Source organism: Plodia interpunctella, chromosome 22 (assembly GCF_027563975.2).
Source record: "Plodia interpunctella isolate USDA-ARS_2022_Savannah chromosome 22, ilPloInte3.2, whole genome shotgun sequence".
In the NCBI taxonomy this organism is placed as follows: domain Eukaryota; kingdom Metazoa; phylum Arthropoda; class Insecta; order Lepidoptera; family Pyralidae; genus Plodia; species Plodia interpunctella.
In genome coordinates, this window is record NC_071315.1 from 3,531,591 (window position 1) to 3,551,472 (window position 19,882).

Consider the following 19,882-nt stretch of genomic DNA (forward strand, 5'->3'; position numbering starts at 1 on the left):
GGCGGACGGTGTTAACCACTTGATTGTATTGTATTAAAATACAATACAATCAAGTGTAGTATGTAGTACAATAGATATAAATATCTATTCCGAATTCTATGGTGATCGAGTACTTAATACAATTATGCAACAAATTACAATTGCACTTGTGGCGTCTTCACAGGATTCATGAAAGTATAATGATCTTTCAATGGTGTCTATTTATAGAAATTCATTAATTAGCTTTAATACTACCTTATTACAATGCCAATGACACCATAGTTAGTACGTGCATAGTAACTAAGTACCTAGTAAGTAATTTATCCATACATAAATACTGAAGGTATGTTTTAAATTTCACAAATTAGTGTGAGTAGGGGTTCTACAATGAAACATACAACACGTAGCACGTCGTCGCGTCCACATGTTTGCTCTTTTTTTACACGATATGGGAAAAAGAGACAGCATGTGGTCGTTAGCAACGTGCTTCGTGTTTGTGTTTCGTTGTAGCCCTTCAGATGCGGAATGAAACTGAATCGGTACAAAAACTGATGTCAAAAATTAGTAATATTTTTTGGTTTCCTATACAAATTTGTTGATCAGCTGATCGGACTATGCTGTATGGATAAATCTGTGGGATATTAACTACATAAGTAGGCGAAGATTTGTAAAAGATCAAAATCATTAAAAAAAATTTTCCATGAGAGTTATTCATAAAAAGATAATCTATTTTTTTATTATTATCAGGATTAAGCATGGAATTAGTAAGTACTACCGAAATCCCGTGGGATTAAGCATTACCGTTACCACTCGTTGCCCGTGGTCTATACCTTGATTTCCAAACAAGTTCTTTATCTATGGCAGTCACTGATAGAGCTATCCTTGTCAATCTTGACATAACACTGTCAAATCCGTTTAAAATTCAAAATCAAAACATGTACCATGTTATATTACTAATATACATGCTGACCAGCTCGGAGCTGATGAAGGCGAGCGGTGTGGACGAGGCTATGGAGAAATACCGACCGGTTTGCAACGTGTACGGTTACAAGTTAGTTCGGGCCAGGTTTAGTTCGGAAACCCATCTGCTTTGCCTCAAATTGAAGTCTGTGGGTATGAGAAAACATCCTAATAACATTTAGATACTTTTTGGGGCGCATGATATTTTTTTTTTATGTCCTTAATGGTTAGCTGGAAGAAAATGCTTTTAGCAATTTGTTTATAAGTGTCTTTTTACTTGAAACAAGAAAGTTTCATAAATAAATAAAATATACCTATCTCTTTCTCGTTTTCGCGGTTGCCTCTAGATATAGTTACTGTATCGTAGCGCAGGGATCGGCTTTCCTATTTATTTCTCTCCACTTCGCACGTAACCTCCGTGGCGTAGAGGTCACGACGCCCGCCATCTGGATGTCCTGGGTTCGATTTCCGCGGGAAAATATTTGTACCTACCGGTCATCACAAATGTTTGTCTGTGGTTCCGGGTGTGTTGTGCCTGTTGCTATGTTTGTGTCCATGCACCTGCGATACAAGCTTAGTGCTTCGTGTGGGCCATTGAGAGTCGTCCTTTTATTTATTTTTTATTCGGTATTGAGGTGCTCGCACCTCGCACCCCCATGCAACCTCTAGTATTTCCTATATTTGTAAAAGTCATACCAGATGCTTTAGGAGACTTTAACATAGGTATTCTGACAGAAGCTTAACATTAAAGAAGAGGATTATCCACGTAAAAGTAAAGTAAAAAAACTGCAATTTAACAAAAGATGTGTCATACAAGGGGATGAGGCAGACGGAGCGGTGAAGCGGTTCAGCCATGGCTGCGCCCCTTTACATCTGTGCACATTGCATTGTAGTGTAGCTGTGGAGATTGTGCACAATATTTTTTTGTTAAACAAAAAAGACCCCGACTTTCAATAAGTATATTCATTTCGTTACAACTTTTTTGTCCAAAGATTTTGACCAAACAAGATCTATCTAAGAACCATCGCATAAAAATTTGCTATCAAATAAAAAAAACCGCCTCCAAATCGGTTCACCTGTTGATGAGCTACGGTGCTGCCATGATGCCACGTAGGTAGGTACACAGACAGACACACTTAGCGGTCAAACTTATAAACCCCTCTTTTTGCGTCGGGGGTTAAAAGTACACTATATTTAGTGCGTCTTCGGGACAAGTGTTTTAAGAGGGCGCTCCCGGCTCACTAGCGCCACCAACATATGTTTATCGATTTCTTTTAATTTTAAAACTAAAGAAATACCACAGGATATTTATGGTACACTAATTAAAGTATTTTATTTGATAGTAGATAGATAGATAGATAAAATCTTTATTTGTACAACACAAAATACACAACACATACAGGTTCTTCATATTAATAACACACACAATACAAATAAGAGTGTGTTGCAGCAATATAAAAAGGACACAACTCAGCGGTACTATTACCCGGAGGGGCAATACACTGATTTTCAGTTGTGACCTTAAGGTCCTACCTAGATGCCAGTGCGAGATACAAAGACGATGATAATGGGAAGTGATTGCTATTCTAATAATTGTATTTATACAATTGTAGTTATATAGTATTGTAATAATATAAATAAATTAATATATAAGGTTAAAATTTCAACTTAAAAACTTTAAAATTAGAAAAATATATAAGAACTACCTACGTTAAACTAACTCAGCGACAGCCACCCTTATTGGCGACATGTTGGATATTTAATTTTAATAGTAGATAAGTATTTGACACAGTTGCCACAACGCACGAAAAAGAAGACTGACCACCAAAGCCTATGTAGAAATTGCGACTACCACGTGACTTCATTTCTTGAATCGATTTTTAAAATGTTCCACATTATCGCCGAACTCTGACAGATGCCGACGCGAACACATGAACATTGCGTTTGTATGAGTGCTTTTATTTACCGCAAAGATAAGCCAGCAATGTATACCACCACTGCCATAATAAGTTCATAAAATATAAGTTAAATAAAAAATAAGTTCACAGGTTGAGCGCGAGTTACAAGCATTCCACTCTTTTTAATTATTATGTCATAGAGCTATGCCAATTAAAACTTGTTATTAACAATAATTTCCGTCAATCAAGTGAATATTTCAAACAAATTAATTACATTTGATTGACATTGTTTTTTAAATTTTTATAATTAGGCAACATTTATAAGGTGGTTGATGATTGCGTTGCTTCGAAAAATAATTTGAATCTGTAAAAACTGGTTTGCACCCCGCTAGTGCCGGCAGAAGTGAAAACTTGAATATAAACGATGTGCATTTTTGACGTCTCACGAATCAGTGTCCTGGCGCGAGTTTAAAATTTTTTACTCATCACAATAAGTGCACAACGCCGCCAAAGAAGTTTTCACTTCAAAAATCGGGTACACGGTATCTGCTAAGGAAAAAACTGGTACTTACTCCCTTTTGGTTGTTTAAATGGAGTTTCAGGTCTAAAACTACCAATAGAATAAAAATAAATACGAAGTATCTAACACGCATAATTATAACATTATATGACCTTATTTTTCGCAAAGACAATCAACGTACATCGTAACCGTCTTTTAGCCGATAGTGTGGCCGATAATGCCGCAATACGTGGCGAATTCAATTTAAATTACCGGATTTTCCTTGCGGTAATAAAAACCTCACGTACAAACTACGCAATGTTATTATGTTTATTCACGGGAATAAGCATCCGCATCCGTCTAGCAAACAAATTTATACAATATGGCGTTTCACACCACAAAAAGTATAAAAAAAATAAGAAATTATTACATTAATATATATTTTGGAAATGTCATAAACTATTCGAAAAAAGTACACAAGTTTGATTTGATGTGTAGTGAAATAGACTTATATTAAAATAGCATATTATTTCAATTACTTAACCTTGTTATATAAATGTTTGCTAATTTATACTAGGAACTTCAGCGAGGACAAACGCAATTATTCTTTTTATTTATAATTATTCTGTTATAGTGATAAAATAATTATAAGATCATTGAAAAAAGATCCAGAGACAAATACAAATAACATCAAAGTCAAAATCTACCGCACGTAATTGTTCTTTTTTTACACGATCATCTAGGCGTTAGTAACGTGCTACGTGTTTATAATTTTCGTGGTAAGCCTTCTGGTACCGTATTGCTGAATTATAAGCAGTTATTTTCATCTTTCAGGCTCGTTACCCCTCACCACTCATAAAACCAAGTTGATCGTCGACCCAACCGAGGAAGACGAAGAAGACAATCTAGTGGAGGCTCTGTCGTTGGCAGACGTCACCATGGCGTACGGGTTCCCTGTGGAGGACCCAACGGCGGGGTCAGCTGAGGGGTATATTGGGGACGATCATCATTTCTATGGAGTTCTGCACCTGGGTTGGTAACTAGCGCCACTGTTTCCATTCTTATATGTAGGGGTCTACAGTGCTCTTATGACTACTCAGATAAATCCGTAGTTTGTGTGAGGGCTTTTTGCTATTTACTACTAGCTGATGCCTGCGGCTTTGTTCGCGTGGCCGATCAATTTTTTGTAAGGAGTCAAAATTATTAGAAAAATTTAATTGTACAGACAAATGTAACGATACCTATACATACAGAAGATGCTAATCAGACTGAAAAAGTATATTTTCTATAGTTTAGCTGAACTATTATGACTCTTCTTCAGGTGTTCCAGATCTTCGATTTTTATACCTCTACAGAAAGTGCTCATCAGACTGAACAATTAAGTCGTCATTTCTATATTCCCTATAGTTTAGCTGTACTATCATAGGTCTACATCAGGTGTTCCAGATCTTCGATTTTTATATCTCAACAGGAAATGCTCATCAGGCTGAATAACTTATGTTAAGGCGTCATTTCAATATTTCCTATAGTTTAGCTGTACCATCATTGTGTTCATCAGGTATTCCAGTTTTCGAAATAATTTATGCCCTATATGTTGCCCAGGCTTAATAGCTATATAACAAAAAAAAGTTTCATTCAAATCCGTCCAGTAGTTCCGACGATTAGCGTGTACAAACCGACAAACAGACAGAAATACAGACAAATAGATGGAATGTTTTTTTCAAATTCTTACTCTGTTGCTGTGACTTTATCGCCTAATGTACAGCAATTTTTTTCTACTGTTTTATTATATGTATTGATATTGCTTTAATATATAGCTTCGGACAAACGCTTTTCCACGCTTACCAACCTAGGACTTCAAGCTATATTGCTCTGAAACGACTTTTAGAAAATTTCTTTTGGATACAAAAAACTCGTCGATCTTTATTTTGAACAAAATTATCGTAGGCAAAATTTCTGACATATATTTATTATTATGCATTTTATATTTAAGGATATTTATCGTTATTATATTTATCCAAACAGGCAATCGGACGCTTTATGCGGATCCATACGGCAAAGACAACCACAGTAGATCGTATGGAGCGTTCGAGTATGACGGCGTGGTGTCACCTCGGCCGCGTAGAGAATACTTACAGACCCAGGTGATCAGGTGAAGATTACTGACAAGTAACTCATCATCTATTTAGAAACCATCATAATGTAGTGCACATCATAAAGTTACACTTTGCAATGGATGCAACGCAACGTCAGTACTGATTTAGAACGCCTCATTAAAATTCGAATAATTTATTCAGATTTTTGACCTTCACAGGCACTTTTTACGTAAAATTTTAAATTATATTAGTAATTTCTCAATAATTCACGGGTATGAAATTCAAACTTTTTACTCCTCAAAACTATTTTTATCGTCTCAAAACTCTGTTGTCACACGCCAGCCATATTGCGCTGCGCCATCAGATGCTACTTGAAGCGTTGTGATTGCGTAGGAATTCGTTTGTAGTTTGAATAGTTATTGGCAATGTTCCACTGTACTCCTTTGTATTGAGCCCCCACTGTCCCTAAGTAAGGATAATAATATAGATATAAAATCTTTATTCCAGTTGGAGTTCTTGGAACACCTGCCATTCTTCCCCTATCAGATAGAAGATCAAAAGCCCGTAGCGGGCATCGCTCGGGCAAGGATCTGCGACCTGCTTCTCCTGGCTGACCAGAAGTTCTTCGAGAACGATGCCAACTCTAGTCTGAACCAGGCTGTGAGGAGGATGATGCACGCAGTAGCGCAAGCCGACATCATATTCAGGAATGCTGATTTCGACGAAGACGGCATGCCTGATAATATTGGTAAGTATCTAATAATTCGACTATTAAAGGTAGTGAATGCAGATTTACATAGGACCCGTAAGGCGTCTTTCAGCTTAACAAATTCGAATTAAAAAATCACAGAAATGAAAATCAAGCGACATGATTGAATCGACAACTATTGCTAATTATATTCCATATGAACAAATAATGCCAAGATTATTCACAATGCTGGCACATTATACACTATCGATTCGTCTTTTCGTTCAGTCTAAAACGAGGGATCGTAACGATACTTAGTTGAAATATTATATAATCAGTGGTAAAGATCAATCGTAAAGTATAAATAATTAAATAAATAAATATATTAGGACAAATCACACAGATTGAGCTAGCCCCAAAGTAAGTTCGAGACTTGTGTTATGGGATACTAACTCAAGCATACTATATTTTATAATAAATACATATATAGATAAACATCCAAGACCCGGGCCAATCAGAAAAAGATCATTTTCCATCATGACCCGACCGGGGATCGAACCCGGGACCTCTCGGTTCAGTGGCAAATAAATAAATATATATAATACCGCCTTTCACTACTAGACCAATATTCAGTTCTAACATCTGACTATAACTATGTACTTCTTCAGGATTCTCAGTGAAGTACATCCTAGTTCTAACATCCTCGGAGACCAACAGCCGGGTGTTCGGGGATCTGGTGCCGGACCCCGACATCGACGGCCGCAGCTACCTTATGAGGTTCGCGCGGCTGCGGCGCCTGTCCGAGGTCTGCCTGGGGGTCGCCTTCTCTGGGTACGCCTTTAGGAACCGCACACTCGGCCTAAGGTTTGTATAGTATGGTCAAATCCATAGATTTACGCCCAGAATTTGCCCAGTTTCTTCCCAAAAATTCACAAACCCAACTCGTAGAACGGTCTGCGTCGGACTGTTCGAGAAGATACTAGGCTATCTATATCTATCTCACTCATCATCATCAAGCATTTAAGAACATTGTTCTTGTCAGTGGAGCTGCCTCCATTCACATCTAAATATCTCACTCGCGCTTACGAAAAGTATTTCTGTATACGTACAGAAAGCTCACAAAGTTAGGCCCTTTTTGCCTTGCTAGTATTATGTTATTTGTAAAACCGCTGAAGCAACTGCGTGCATCGTCCTCCTCACAGCCTGGTTCAGACTAGAGTTGTCATCGTTCTCGAAGAACTTCTGGTCAGCCAGGAGAAGCAGGTCGCAGATCCTTGCCCGAGCGATGCCCGTTAACGGCTTTTGATCTTCAATTTCCTTTGGCAATACAAATAAACGTATTCTCTGTCTATCTATGTTGCATCTTGAAGAGCAAAATAATCCCCATTTTCAGCTTCACATCTCTGGGTGGAGGCATGGGTGGGGCAGCTGGAGGATTATGCGATAGACGGGCGTATGGGCGGTCATTCAACACCCTGGCTATATCACATTCCACCACTGAAGACAAAGAGAGGGTGCCGGAGAGGATAGCAGCGTTGACGCTGGCTCATGAAATGGGTAAGCCATACAGCTAACCAATATGAGAAGTAACACCATATAATAATTTAAAAAATGATCGCGGTAAACCCTTCCATCATGATAGAGAACTGTTTAAATTAATATCTTTCGGCATATCCTCTCTGGAACGCTTGTTAAAAATGCTAGCAATTTGTAGCTTTGATAAATAAATATTAATTAATTTAAAATATAGCGTTAGGAAGTACCTGTGTAGGTCTAATTTCTGAACACCTGCTTTGATTTTGATGGCTTGGAAATGTGTTCCATGTTTGCCACGCGGCGTGGTGTAGGTACTTTATGCCCAACCTGCCGCGATATACTTGCTTTTAATATAATTTCCCTGCTGTCCTTCTTCCCCACTCAGGCCACAGTTTCGGTGCTCACCACGACGACAACTTCCCGAACCAGGAGTGCCGAGGGTTCCTCATGAGCGCTCAGTCAACGACGGGAGAGAGCAGCATGCATTTCGAGTTCTCTGTATGCAGCAAGCGAAGGATCGCAGCCACGCTCAGTAGTATGAGCTACTGCCTGACAGAGGAAGACAGGCCCTATTGTGGAAATGGTGAACAGAACTTTATTTTACCAAAATTCAATTCACTTCTTTATTAGTATAAAATAGATACAATGCATAGTTGATGGAAGTGGCTTCACATATGTGACATGGCAGATAAACTCCGAGAACGCCCCGTGCGCTGGTACGGGCACGCTCGTATAAACCAACAAGTTAGGCTGGTACCTACGTAGGAACAAATGCTCTCACGCCCGGGCTTGGTAGAAGGGGCAAACCCAAAAAGTGCTGGCTTGATCTTGTCAAGCAAATATGCGTGCCAATGGTAGGGCTTCTAAGACCGTGCCACGTGAGAAGAAAAAGTAGGAAAACGGATACTATGGGTTCCAACTCCAACGCTAGTGTTTACGAAAGAAACCAAAAACGCACTCAGATTAGAATAGATTCAAACCTAGATTTCCAGCATGATGATGTTGAAAATTCTGGTTCATTTTTTAAAAGGAACTCTTACATAAACGTTGAATGTGCCATTCGAAAAAAAAATCAAGGAAATATCCGCTATCCAGTTAAAACTTGTTCAACGTAATATAGTCTCTGTAAAAGTAATGTATAATTATGTTTGCAGGCATTGTGGAAGAAGGCGAGGCGTGCGACTGCGGCCTCCCATCCCGGTGCAGCCACAGCGACCCGTGCTGCACGCCGCGAGCTGGCGGAGCGCTCGTGTTTGAAGAAGGGTAATTCACTTGACACACACAACCATAATTAATAATATTAATGCGAAGCCTGTCTGTTCCGCTTTCACGGTTAAAACGCTAAGTCGATTTTGATGAAATTTGGTACGCATGTAGTTAAAAACCCAGTTAAAACATATTTTTTTCAAAACTCAACCCCCATATGACTATAATGGGGGGTGAAAATTTGTATGAGAATCGTGTCTATTCCACTTTCTCAGAGAAATACACGCGGGCGAAGCCGCGAGCAAAAGCTGGTAATGAATAAAAGCATAAACTAAATGTAGCATAAGCATAGCACAGGCCACACATCTCAACTGAAACTAGTGGCAACTAGAAGCTCGTAGAGCCCTTCCTACGTTGCGTAGTGCCGCTCCGTTGTGCTCGGCATGCGTCGAATCACTATACAATTTCTGTCCATTGATGGAAGACAAAACAACGGAGCACTACTGCGCAATAGGACCGCGTTCTTACACTATTGAATTTATTAACGCTTTACGACTTCTGAACATGAAGCCAAGAAGGCCGAAATCTAAGGCCAGGTTTATACGCGCAATATTGCAATTGAACTGGTTTTCTGCACATGAAGCCAAGAAATCTAAGGCCAGGTCTCTAACTAATCTAACGCGCAATATCGCAATTGATATAAACGCATTCTTCAGCACTCTGCACAGAGAAGGATGCTCCGTGGCGCCGTCAGCGATGTGCCACCCGTCCCAAGGGTTGTGCTGCAACGCCACCTGCCACTACGTGGACTACACCAGTTATGGCATTGTTAGTATAGAGGTTTTATTTTTTTTAGGCGATACATAACTGCACACTAGCGCCAATATATTTTGTTTATTAGCGAAAACTAAAAAATCTTCTTTCCAAATTATTCTACACCAGATAAAGGAATTTTTTGCAAAGTATTACATAGTTTTCCATAATGTAGTCAAAATCTATTAAACCGAAAACATTGGCCACCAAAATCTTCATAGTAGACTGTGGGTTTATCCTACAGCTGGGCTTTTCCTTTTCCTTTCACTCGTCTCAATTTGATAGGTAGTTGTAGCCATTTTGATAGGTAATATTGGGTATGTATTTTTGTATCTATTCTAACAGTTAATGTATAGAAACTTGCATTAAAATTGTTATTTCAATCTCTGTGGTTCATAATTCATTTTATGTTTTTAGGGTTCCGTAGCCAACATTAAGAACAGTGAACCGCATTAAGATTTTACACAAAAAAGAAAAAACAATAAATTTTGGAGGTGCCCATATTTAGAACTGAAAGCCGCTTTTTGTCACTGTATTTTCAAATAATAATATATAATAAAAATAATTCCTTGTGTACATCAGGACTGCACAAAAAGCCAAGAGCAGGAATGCTCCTGCGGGAACGAGACAGCTACATGCGAGTGTGGCCTCAACGGCAGCTGTCTCCCGGACGGCGGCTGCCACGCGGCCGAGTGCGCGGCGCTGGGGCTCAAGGAGTGCTCGTGTGGCAAGACCGGCACTGTATGTAACTACTTTATTTTATAAACATAACATTCAGCAATCATCCTTATACTTACAAATCGAGGTCATCGGCCGGATTTTCATAAAATCAAATCGTTTATTCAGAAATTACGCCTCTATTGTATTTATTCATATTCTGAATTAAATAATAAAAGTTTTCACCATTACATTGTGTGATTCCTGAGAAGGTATAATGTAAATGTTTGTACCCGAACGAAGCCGGGACGGGCCGCTAGTTGTAAATAACAACCAACCAACTGTGCTTGTGCGTTGGTTGGTTGTTGGTTGTCCCTTAGTCGCTTTGGGTGGATATGAAGTGGTCCTATTCTAGACCACACATGAATACTAATGTTATATTTAACACTTCAATCTCATTTATTTGGCAATCACTATATGCGGGTTTGCATGCCATTTCTCACTATCGAATCGATTCGAAGTGAGAAGCATTGAACCAATCACAGTGCGGTGTGGTTGTCGTTGCATCACAATGGCGCACTGTGATTGGTTAGCTACGTCTCACTGCGAATCGACTCGATGATGATGAGATGTAAATAGCCAAGTCGCACTACGCACACAGATCGTTAGAATCTGTGTGCGTAGTGCGACTTTGCTATTTACATCTCAGTAATACCTAATTTTCCACAGATTAAATATAGCTCTTTAGGGATACAAATCAATATTATATGTCACAGGGTGGTCTTGGCTATCACATCTGCGGTATATGCTGCCTCCTACCCAACAAGGCGTCACCAAACAGCGAGGGCAGGTGCATGGGTGCCGAGATGGCTGCCATCGAAGTCCTGGCCAACACCACTAAGTGGCCGGAGAAGTGGCCCATGGATGATTACACCGGACGTATGTATTGTAAAGTCTGTCTGTCTGTTAATATTTCAAGGCTAAACCGCTGGACCGATTTGTACTTAAAGACCCCCGTTCAAACATAGACTACTTTTTTTCCGGAAATCAACCCCCAAATTACTATAATGGTGAAAATTTGTATGAAAATCTTGTCTCATAGCTCTCTAGCTCTCATAGCTTTGAGCACAAGCTAGTATTATATATTTACAAACCAAGTTTTACAGAAGTCTTAAAATTATAGTTACAACTAATACTTAGAGTTCCCTCGTTTGGAGCCGATCCGAGCTTCACCAACAGGTCAAGCTTATCATAACAATGCATTGTCATGGAAGCTGAAGCGACGTGGGAATTGCAAGATTAGATTACAGACAACGGGACAAGTGAAACTAAATAAAACCATGTAACATTTCGTTACAACTTTTGAACGGCTGAATCGATTTTGATCAAAAGTATCTAAGAACCACCGCATAAGAATTATCAAATAAAAAAAACCCGCATCCAAATTGGTTCACTCGTTGATGAGCTACGGTGACATGTACACAGACAGACTTAGCGGCCTCTTTTTTCGCCGGGGGTTAAAAAGGTTTTAATTTTAGGAAATCACATGTATTGCCTATATACATAGGTATTGCCTTTGTAGTCATTGTAGGAAATGAGTAAGAGATGAGTAGGCATTTTGGAAAGTGGGAAATTTGTGTATATTGCCTAATTAGAGGATATGGGACACGTGTACCGAAACTGTGATAAAATCATCACCTCGCAGCGAACGTGACAGTAAGCATATGCAACAAAGTCTCCTGCCGCAAGGTGGCGGTGCGCGCGTGGCTGGAGGGCGGGCCGTGCGTCACACAGAACACGGTCGGGATCTGCACGGCCAGGGGCGTCTGCAAGCGGCGGCAGACCACACCCAGATCTAACGTCTACCCTCATATTATGGTTCGTATTTGACGTTCGAGTTTTAGAATCAAAGTCGACAGTATTTATTCAAAACTAGCTGTTGCCCGCGGCTTCCACGGGAATAGTTATTTTTCCGGAATGAAAAGTACCCTATGTCCTTCTCCATACTATAAACTACATGTATGCAAAATTTCAAGATTATTGGTTGAGTAGACTCAACGTGAAGAGGTAATAAGCAAAGTTAATTTCGCATTTATAATATTAGTTAGGATATTAGACAAACATAAGGAATTAACGTATCGGTTAACATCAGACAGGGAGAAGTGGAGGAGACTGACGTGGCTATACCGACCACACATAGAGTGGGATAAGGGTAGGCGGATGGTGATAATTGGACCTTTAAAAATTTAAAATTATACTAGTAGGTACTAGCTGCGCCCCGAGGATCGGTCCTGTGGGAATTTCGGGATAAAAAGTACCTTATGAGTTATTCCAGGTTATAAATTTCATAACAATCCGTCCCGTAGATTTTGCGTTATAGAGTAACAAACATACATACACATACATTTATAATATTAGTAGAATTTCTCAAAATGCTACGAATTTTTGACAAGTGTCGCTATCATTGGTCTATTATGACCTCGCCCACAAGGCCGCCACCAATTTGATGATTTGACTAAAAGGATTAGTTCATCAAAAATCCGATTTTTCTATTTATAGACTGACTGCAGGACAAAATATAACTGTGCATAATTTAGGTCAATTGTAATGAGCACTGCGCCAATTCACTGTCCCACGGATTTTTCGTTTTTATTTGCACGAAACAAATACCGATTTCATTTTCAGCACAAAAAACAACTCATAATTCGGAGAAGTGCGAGCATACAGGTATGGCCCAAGCCAGTTTTACTCCAGTTGATTTTAAGTGTGTCGTACGTATTGAAATAAAACTTAAAAAAATAGTTTTCAGTTATTTTATTAACTGTAAAAATGATTATAATAAATACACGATTATAACATGTCCTTTTCGAAACTTAGCTTAGCTTATTTACAATATTGGCTAAAGGCCGGTGCATGCCTTATGCGTAATGCGTAGCAATGAGAGTTTATTATATAAAATTGATATTGCATTAATTATGCAATCAGCCACATTCATTACAATTTCATACAATAAACGCGAACTGTTAAGAAATTGTCTTGGCCGTACGTGTCTGTACCGACCATTGACCATAATGTCTAGTCTACAACGGTAAATAAAACATTTTGAAGACAGAAGATACTCTCGTCTACACCACAAATATGATTTGTTTACATTATTCTACATGTAGCCAAATACCTACTCAAGTGGATTCGCACTGGGCCCATAACCGATAAATAAATATATTTTTTTTATAAATATTACATAGACATAAATCTTTATGACGGTGCAGAAATGTCATAAGTAACAAATAACGGCACAAATCTTTGTTGTAACAAGATAGGAGCGATGAAAACAGAAATACTTAATTTAAAAATAGATTCTTTTAATACTTACTTCAATATTTAGCGCACAAACTCTCCAGCATTTTGAAATAGCAATACTTGATATCAAACTCCATATCGTACCAGTAATTGACCGCTATACATCCGTGGCTTTGTGTCACGTGGTGGAACCATAGACTAGGCAGGTATAGACAATCGCCTTTATTCACACGAACTTTAAACGCGTTCGCCTTTTTGAACTCTGGGTATTTGGCGTAGTCGGGTTTTAGGGGATCTGGAAGTAAAAAGGATTTTATGCATTAACTTTATTGTTCCCACAGACTTATATAATTAAATTCCATTTAAGATTTGTGTAGACAACTAACAGATGAATCCAACCACTCCATATCCATGTATGTACATGTATGTTTATGTATCATCTGTATATCTTAATTATCATTATATACAAGTATATGTTGGATTATTAGTCTTTTTTGCACCTACTTTTTTTTTCTGTTTGTCGTAATGGTTAGCTGTTATTAAGTTCTCCATTCGTTTTTAAGTATGTTTTTAATTGGAACAATAAAGTTTAATAATTAAAATATTCCCAAAGGGCTTTGGCGTCAGACAGGCAGAATGCCTTAAATAATATAATACAAAATCCTATATTGCATGTTATTTGAGGTTATTTTGAACACTAAAATGTGTACTTACCTATGCAAATCCAAGGTATACCAATATCCTTCGTACTATCAATGCCCTGGCACTCAATCTGCCCAGTATTAGGTATAATATGCCACTGGGTGTCTATTATTCTGAACTCTGCTTGAGGATATCGTTTGTATGGAACATAGGGCAGGTCTGTGGGTGGTATAAGGATGAAGTCCTTGTGACCATCTATCACGCAGTAGATGTTTTCGTAGGGGTCCTTGTGCACTGGAAGTTCAATAAAACAAAATATATAAATTATTTGCAATATATGACTAAGTTTTGATGCTAAGGCTTGATGTTTTCAGTAAGATATGAGTGCCATTAATCTGGTAATTAAGAATGCCAAAGACCGTGTGAAATGGAGGAGAAAAAGTAGGAAGGACCCTGGTCTCTAAAGCTCTAAAGCTGTGGAAGGAACCGGAAAACACTCAGAGACTATTAAAAGATAGGTTGAAAAAAGCTTAAAACTTCATCTGAGTGTGTTCCTGTTTCCTTCCACAGCCATTCCATTGCGCGTCAGAGCCCAGTATCTGTTTTCCTACTATTTCTTTTCCATAGATTATAAAATACTTTGAGTAGTCCTACTCACTAGAAGTGACAGCTCGCTCATCACCCATCCAGAAGTTGACAGCATCAGGCTTCTTGTTAAAAGCCTGACTGGCAAATGGCACTTCTTGTTCCACATCTCCGAGTAGCTCTTTGAAATCTTCCGTCAAATTGGAGTTTTGGCGCTGGATATATGTTATATATTTGTCTCTAAAAACATTATAAATACATTAAAATGTTTATAGTATAAGTATAATAGTGTATTATCAAAATAAAAAAAAAAACATTTCTCTCCCTCATCCTTGTATTCAAGGCATCATTTCATCAACATAAGAAACCTTTTTGAATTATGAAGATTATATTGTTGTTTTACAACTGGCTCTATAATCAAAAAGTTCCAAAATGTTACTTACATTTTAGCATCAAGGCTGTCTAGAAACTCCGGCATAGGCATGTCTACCTCATACGGAGTAACAAAATATTCCACCCCTGTATCATCACTGGTGATCCCGTCTGCTAAACCATTGGGTGTTATGGCCACTGTCACATTTTTGTTAGCTAGTTTTTCACTAAAAGAAAAAGTACAATGGTGTAAACAAGATAAGTATGTAAAAAATTAACCCTGTTATTCATAAAAAATTTAAAACAATGCTCTAAGCTAAAATATGTTTTGTCACTATCACGCTTTATAATAATTAAAATTGTCAGAAAGAGACAAAACATAAAAAATAATAAAATATTCTTAAGCTAAAAAGCTTAAGAATATTTTAATATTTTATGAATAACAGTTAAATAAGGGAATGGGAAAGGGATGAATCCAGTTTCTTTTTTGCATCAAAATAGGTACTTGGTGCAGAGATAGTTGAAGAGCTGGAGTGACAAAGGCTATATTTTACTTTAAATGGATCAAATTCAAGCAAACCAAAGACTGATGTAACTTCTGACAGACAAATGCTGTGTGGTCTGTGCTTTCATAGCAAAGAACATAAAATGCACTTTACCGGCCTTTAATAGTGCTAAATTAACCATTTACCGAAAGTACCGCGCATTCCATTTCTTAGTCGCCGGCCATCCTGCACACCCGCCCCGTAGCACCACCGGAACATTCTTAGCCACGAACTCCCTGTGGAACACCAGAGGCTCCAGAAAACACACCTCTTTTATATCTCCACTGAGATAAAACGCTACAAAACCGTTTTAATTTATTGAACCAATAAAATCTAGGCGCAGGTGTCAATAATTTTACAATTAATAAGTGAAGGACGCAAATAATTACCAGTAGTTTCCTCATTCAATAATTCCAAGGCCTCCGTGATTCGTTCCATATTTTTTGTTGCGGCTAAAACTTAAATATCCAAAACTGAAAGTTTCATTAACCTACAAATTGATATCCAACTACTTTCTACCTACTTTACTATCAGCAACAAAATATGTCAATGTCAAATTCATCTTTTGACATTATCGGTCAGACAGGTCTCAAGCAAAGATAAACTTTCTGCGCGGTGTGAAATTTTTGTTATTTTTCCACAAACAAATTATTTTTCCACGTAGTAGGATTACTTTGTATGTTGCATGGATATACGTTGAGTTTGTATGTTTAAGGCGGATAACCTCTTTCGGATTTCAAAAATTCTTTCACTAATAGAAAGGTACATTATTCCCACGGGAGCGAAGTCCCGGGCAACATCTAGTTTTGTCATAAATCTCTTAGTCTAGAGACTGAGAAATTTTTGAATGAAACAAAACTTATACTCAAGCCCAAAATTTTTATTAAAAATAGTTACAGAACATAATTAACAAACAATAAAAAAATCACGGCAAATATTTCATTGGCATAGGTTTCTTTAGAATTCCCTTCAAAACTTGTTGGTTCGAGTCACTCGGTTGTTTTACTTGCGGCGGAGGCTCCATGGGTGGAGCAGTTGCTTTGACGGGCGTCTGCGTTGGCCGCGTACGCCAAAAAGCGCGTGGCATGAATGTGTATGTGGAGTCAATTGCAGTAACTGCAAATATTAAAATCTCATTTTTATACAACACCTGCTACTCGGCTATACTACCTGCGACTCGGGACTCTATTCCCATGGGAATTTTGGAATAAAATATATCATGTGTTACTCCAATCTATGTTTCATTTTATACCAGTAATTCAGTAACGCGTAATTCGAACGTAAAATTTACGTCTGTTCGTACTTACTTCGGGGTTTCTGATTAGAATATTCAGCAATAGATAGAGCGCTCTGTGCCCTAGGGCCCGGCAACATGTTCAAATCGAAGAACTCGTCTAGTCCTTGTCGGTTCATCTCGTGTTTGTGCTTATCGTTCAACTGCCGCAGTCTGATCTTCCTGTCAAAACTCTGCAGGAACGACTTCGAAGTGTCGTGGATAACAACACCATCCAGTACTCCTGCAGACAGCAAAGATCCGTTTATTGCTATGATCAATCTCAATGTCCTGATCATGACCATACCTACTTAGTTTTTGTACACTAGCATACCACCGACCAAGAAAGAGATGAGTCATGTATTAGTGATATCTTACGTAGTTGAGCACATCTCGCGATGATCGTCTCCTTGTAGCGATGTTTCTTCGACATAGGGTTCCCGGTGAAGTTTACGTCAACAAGAGAAATCAACGTGCACATGTCATCAGCTACACTCTGGAATCACAAAAACTACATAGGTACTCTTCAGTTTAAAATTGCGTTAATACATCATTCAACAGACAAAGACGTAGGTTTAAAAAAAAAAGAAAATCACTCGGCCTTCCTTCTATTAAATACATGCGTCCTTTTCTATTGATCCGTCGGTTCGGATAATTAGTTATTAGAACAGACCTTGTAACCCCAGGCCCCATTTAGGCTAAATGGTCTGGGGTTACAAGTGTTCGTCGTTTGTGCTTCACATATATTGGCAGCTAAGTGAACATTAGTATAGGTACGTTTGTACTTACTTGATAGTCTTCTAATTTATTCTTTTTAGCGATGAGGACCTCTAGTTTCCGCAATGGCTTCACCCAGATCATATCTGTTAGTTTGTTCTCAGAAACATTTAGGATTCGTAGTGAACCCTGTGAAAATACATAATGTAGATAGTTGTACAGGTAAGCCAGGTTGGTAAGTGCTGCTATGTGGAATGAGTGAGACGGAGAAGTACTAAATACCTACTATAATACTACCTAATAGAAAATAGATTTATCATCTAAAATAGATAGGACGCTGCGTCTTCTTGGTTGGCAACACTGACAATTAAAAAGTACATTTAACCTACGTACCACGAAATTAGTCTCGCAGTCGTGGCGCTACTGTCGCTACAAACAACGATGTGGCCTATATGTTATTGATAGTTCCTGATATTGTCAAACACAGACTTATCTGACTCGCACTTTTACTAAGTTACTATCTCTACACAAATAAATACCTACGGGTGAGAGTAAAATACGTACTTACCCCAAGGAATGCCATAGTTCTTGGGTCAAAGCAAAGGCCATCGGGTCCATCAATATTTTGTTTTTCAATATGAAACTCCTCCAAATGTTTCAGGTTCTCCAAATTCTCCACAACGCTGATCTTGTTATTTCCCAAATACAACTTTTTCAATTTGTGGACTTTTTCCAATCCCCCAATTTTCTCAATTTTATTCCATTGTAGATGCAAGTGGGTAACGTTGTAAAATAAATCAAAATTCTCCAAATATGATATGTGGTTATTATGGTAATAGGCGTATACGATATGAGTAGCATTTTTCGGCTTCGGCTGTACACCAAAAAGTACATGAAAACAGCAAAACTAAGTAAGGTGCCCAAATAGAAATAGCAAGTACAATCATATGAAGTATTATCTGCACCCCGGGGCTTCGCTTCCGTGGTTTCGGGATAAAAGTAAGTACCTACCCTATGTGTTATTCTAGGTTATATTCTCCCCATGTACCAAATGTACACACATGCATTTATATTATCACAACCACCTCTGCGCGTAACTGTACAGTACACCACAGCCATACTTTATAAGTACTAAATAAGTACCTATGTTCTAACAGTCACCGACCTGTGGACCGACTCAACAGACCATTTAGTAAGGCTAAATGGTCTGTGATCGACTTGTACACGATTGAATCAACTGAGAGCCTACTTCACGGGGCGGTCAGAGCTATTCTGTTTTAAAATTACAGTGGGGAGGATGTCATGGCACACTCACTTTTCAATCTAGCTATAATGAAAAGGAATACACATATGAAATAAAGAGAAGTGCCTAATGCGGATTCCCTTTTCTATTACATGCATCCTTGTAAGAAGTCGAGTTGTTGCAAGTCGCAATGACAGATGCTAGTGAATAGTAGACGTTAGATAATCGTCATTATTCTAACATACAATACACCCATGTAGTGCCTACTTTTAGAGATGTCTTCAATTTGTATTCATCTTGTATATAGTTTTTTATTTATTTAATGAATATAATAAGAAGATTATGGCGTACTCTCGTTTCGGAGGCCAAGATCCACTTTGAGGTCACTGAGCCAGCGTAGTAAGTAATGAATAAGTTTTTATTAAATAACTTAAATAGATACGTACTATTGCTGTTAGGCACTTTTCATGCATAAATAAATGTGTCGGTTTTTTGAAAGTTTCCTTATTTTTCTTTCGCGCCATCTTTTTCGCTTCTTTTTTCAAACTGTTGCTATCGGTATCTTCTAAATCAATTGATTCCAAAATATTCGACATTGTGTATATTTTCTAAATACTTTATAGTCTAAAAATATGAAATTCGTATTTTAGTTTGCAGTATTGATCAAACTAATTTGCACTAAAAATAATTTTAAAGCTGGCGCTTTAGTTTACTTGGTTACCTTAGCAACCTGATGGTTAAAGTTGGTAACATTGGCCTGCTTGCTTGTGCTGCCTGCCTCGTTATGGTTGTAGGTAAAGAATGTGGTTGGTTCCACAGACATTAAGTTTGTGGATTGGTTCAACAACAGGTGGTATACCAAACAAACTTACA

General features: G+C 38.2%; 2 protein-coding genes across 5 annotated transcripts; one reads left to right on the forward strand and one right to left on the reverse strand.

Moving 5' to 3' along the window:
* Window positions 1-901: 901 nt before the first annotated feature.
* Window positions 902-13,133, forward strand: LOC128679839 (disintegrin and metalloproteinase domain-containing protein 10-like). Of its 4 annotated transcripts, none has more exons than XM_053762298.1 (13): window positions 902-1,092; window positions 4,171-4,368; window positions 5,362-5,480; window positions 5,940-6,180; window positions 6,789-6,984; window positions 7,514-7,677; window positions 8,042-8,239; window positions 8,811-8,919; window positions 9,579-9,690; window positions 10,258-10,416; window positions 11,109-11,271; window positions 12,038-12,210; window positions 13,018-13,133. In XM_053762298.1, the coding sequence occupies exons 1-13, from the start codon at window positions 915-917 to the stop codon at window positions 13,117-13,119; spliced, it is 2,112 nt and encodes a 703-aa protein (XP_053618273.1). In that variant the 5' UTR covers window positions 902-914; the 3' UTR covers window positions 13,120-13,133. The 4 variants fall into 4 exon arrangements, with proteins under 4 accessions (XP_053618273.1, XP_053618274.1, XP_053618276.1 ...); XM_053762299.1 differs by having other exon boundaries at window positions 12,082-12,210; XM_053762301.1 differs by having other exon boundaries at window positions 902-1,018; window positions 4,171-4,372.
* JMJD7 (Jumonji domain containing 7) lies at window positions 13,131-19,750 on the reverse strand. The gene is made up of 12 exons (XM_064436699.1): window positions 19,456-19,750; window positions 18,335-18,640; window positions 17,839-17,955; window positions 17,428-17,545; window positions 17,084-17,293; window positions 16,706-16,892; window positions 16,296-16,303; window positions 15,923-16,073; window positions 15,303-15,458; window positions 14,933-15,099; window positions 14,347-14,568; window positions 13,131-13,927 (listed from the first exon to the last, which is right to left on the reverse strand). The coding sequence occupies exons 1-12, from the start codon at window positions 19,603-19,605 to the stop codon at window positions 13,707-13,709; spliced, it is 2,013 nt and encodes a 670-aa protein (XP_064292769.1). The 5' UTR covers window positions 19,606-19,750; the 3' UTR covers window positions 13,131-13,706.
* Between the last annotated feature and the right edge of the window lie 132 nt (window positions 19,751-19,882).

Coding starts and splice junctions, on each gene's coding strand:
- LOC128679839 (XM_053762298.1), top strand. CDS start 915: ATGTACCATGTTATATTACTAATATACATGCTGACCAGCTCGGAGCTG. Junction 1,093..4,170: donor CCTCAAATTGAAGTCTGTGG/GTATGAGAAAAC, acceptor TTCATCTTTCAG/GCTCGTTACCCCTCACCACT. Junction 8,240..8,810: donor CAGGCCCTATTGTGGAAATG/GTGAACAGAACT, acceptor TTATGTTTGCAG/GCATTGTGGAAGAAGGCGAG.
- JMJD7 (XM_064436699.1), bottom strand. CDS start 19,605: ATGTCGAATATTTTGGAATCAATTGATTTAGAAGATACCGATAGCAAC. Junction 17,956..18,334: donor GAACTATGGCATTCCTTGGG/GTAAGTACGTAT, acceptor GTATTTTCACAG/GGTTCACTACGAATCCTAAA. Junction 17,546..17,838: donor ATAAATTAGAAGACTATCAA/GTAAGTACAAAC, acceptor TTGTGATTCCAG/AGTGTAGCTGATGACATGTG.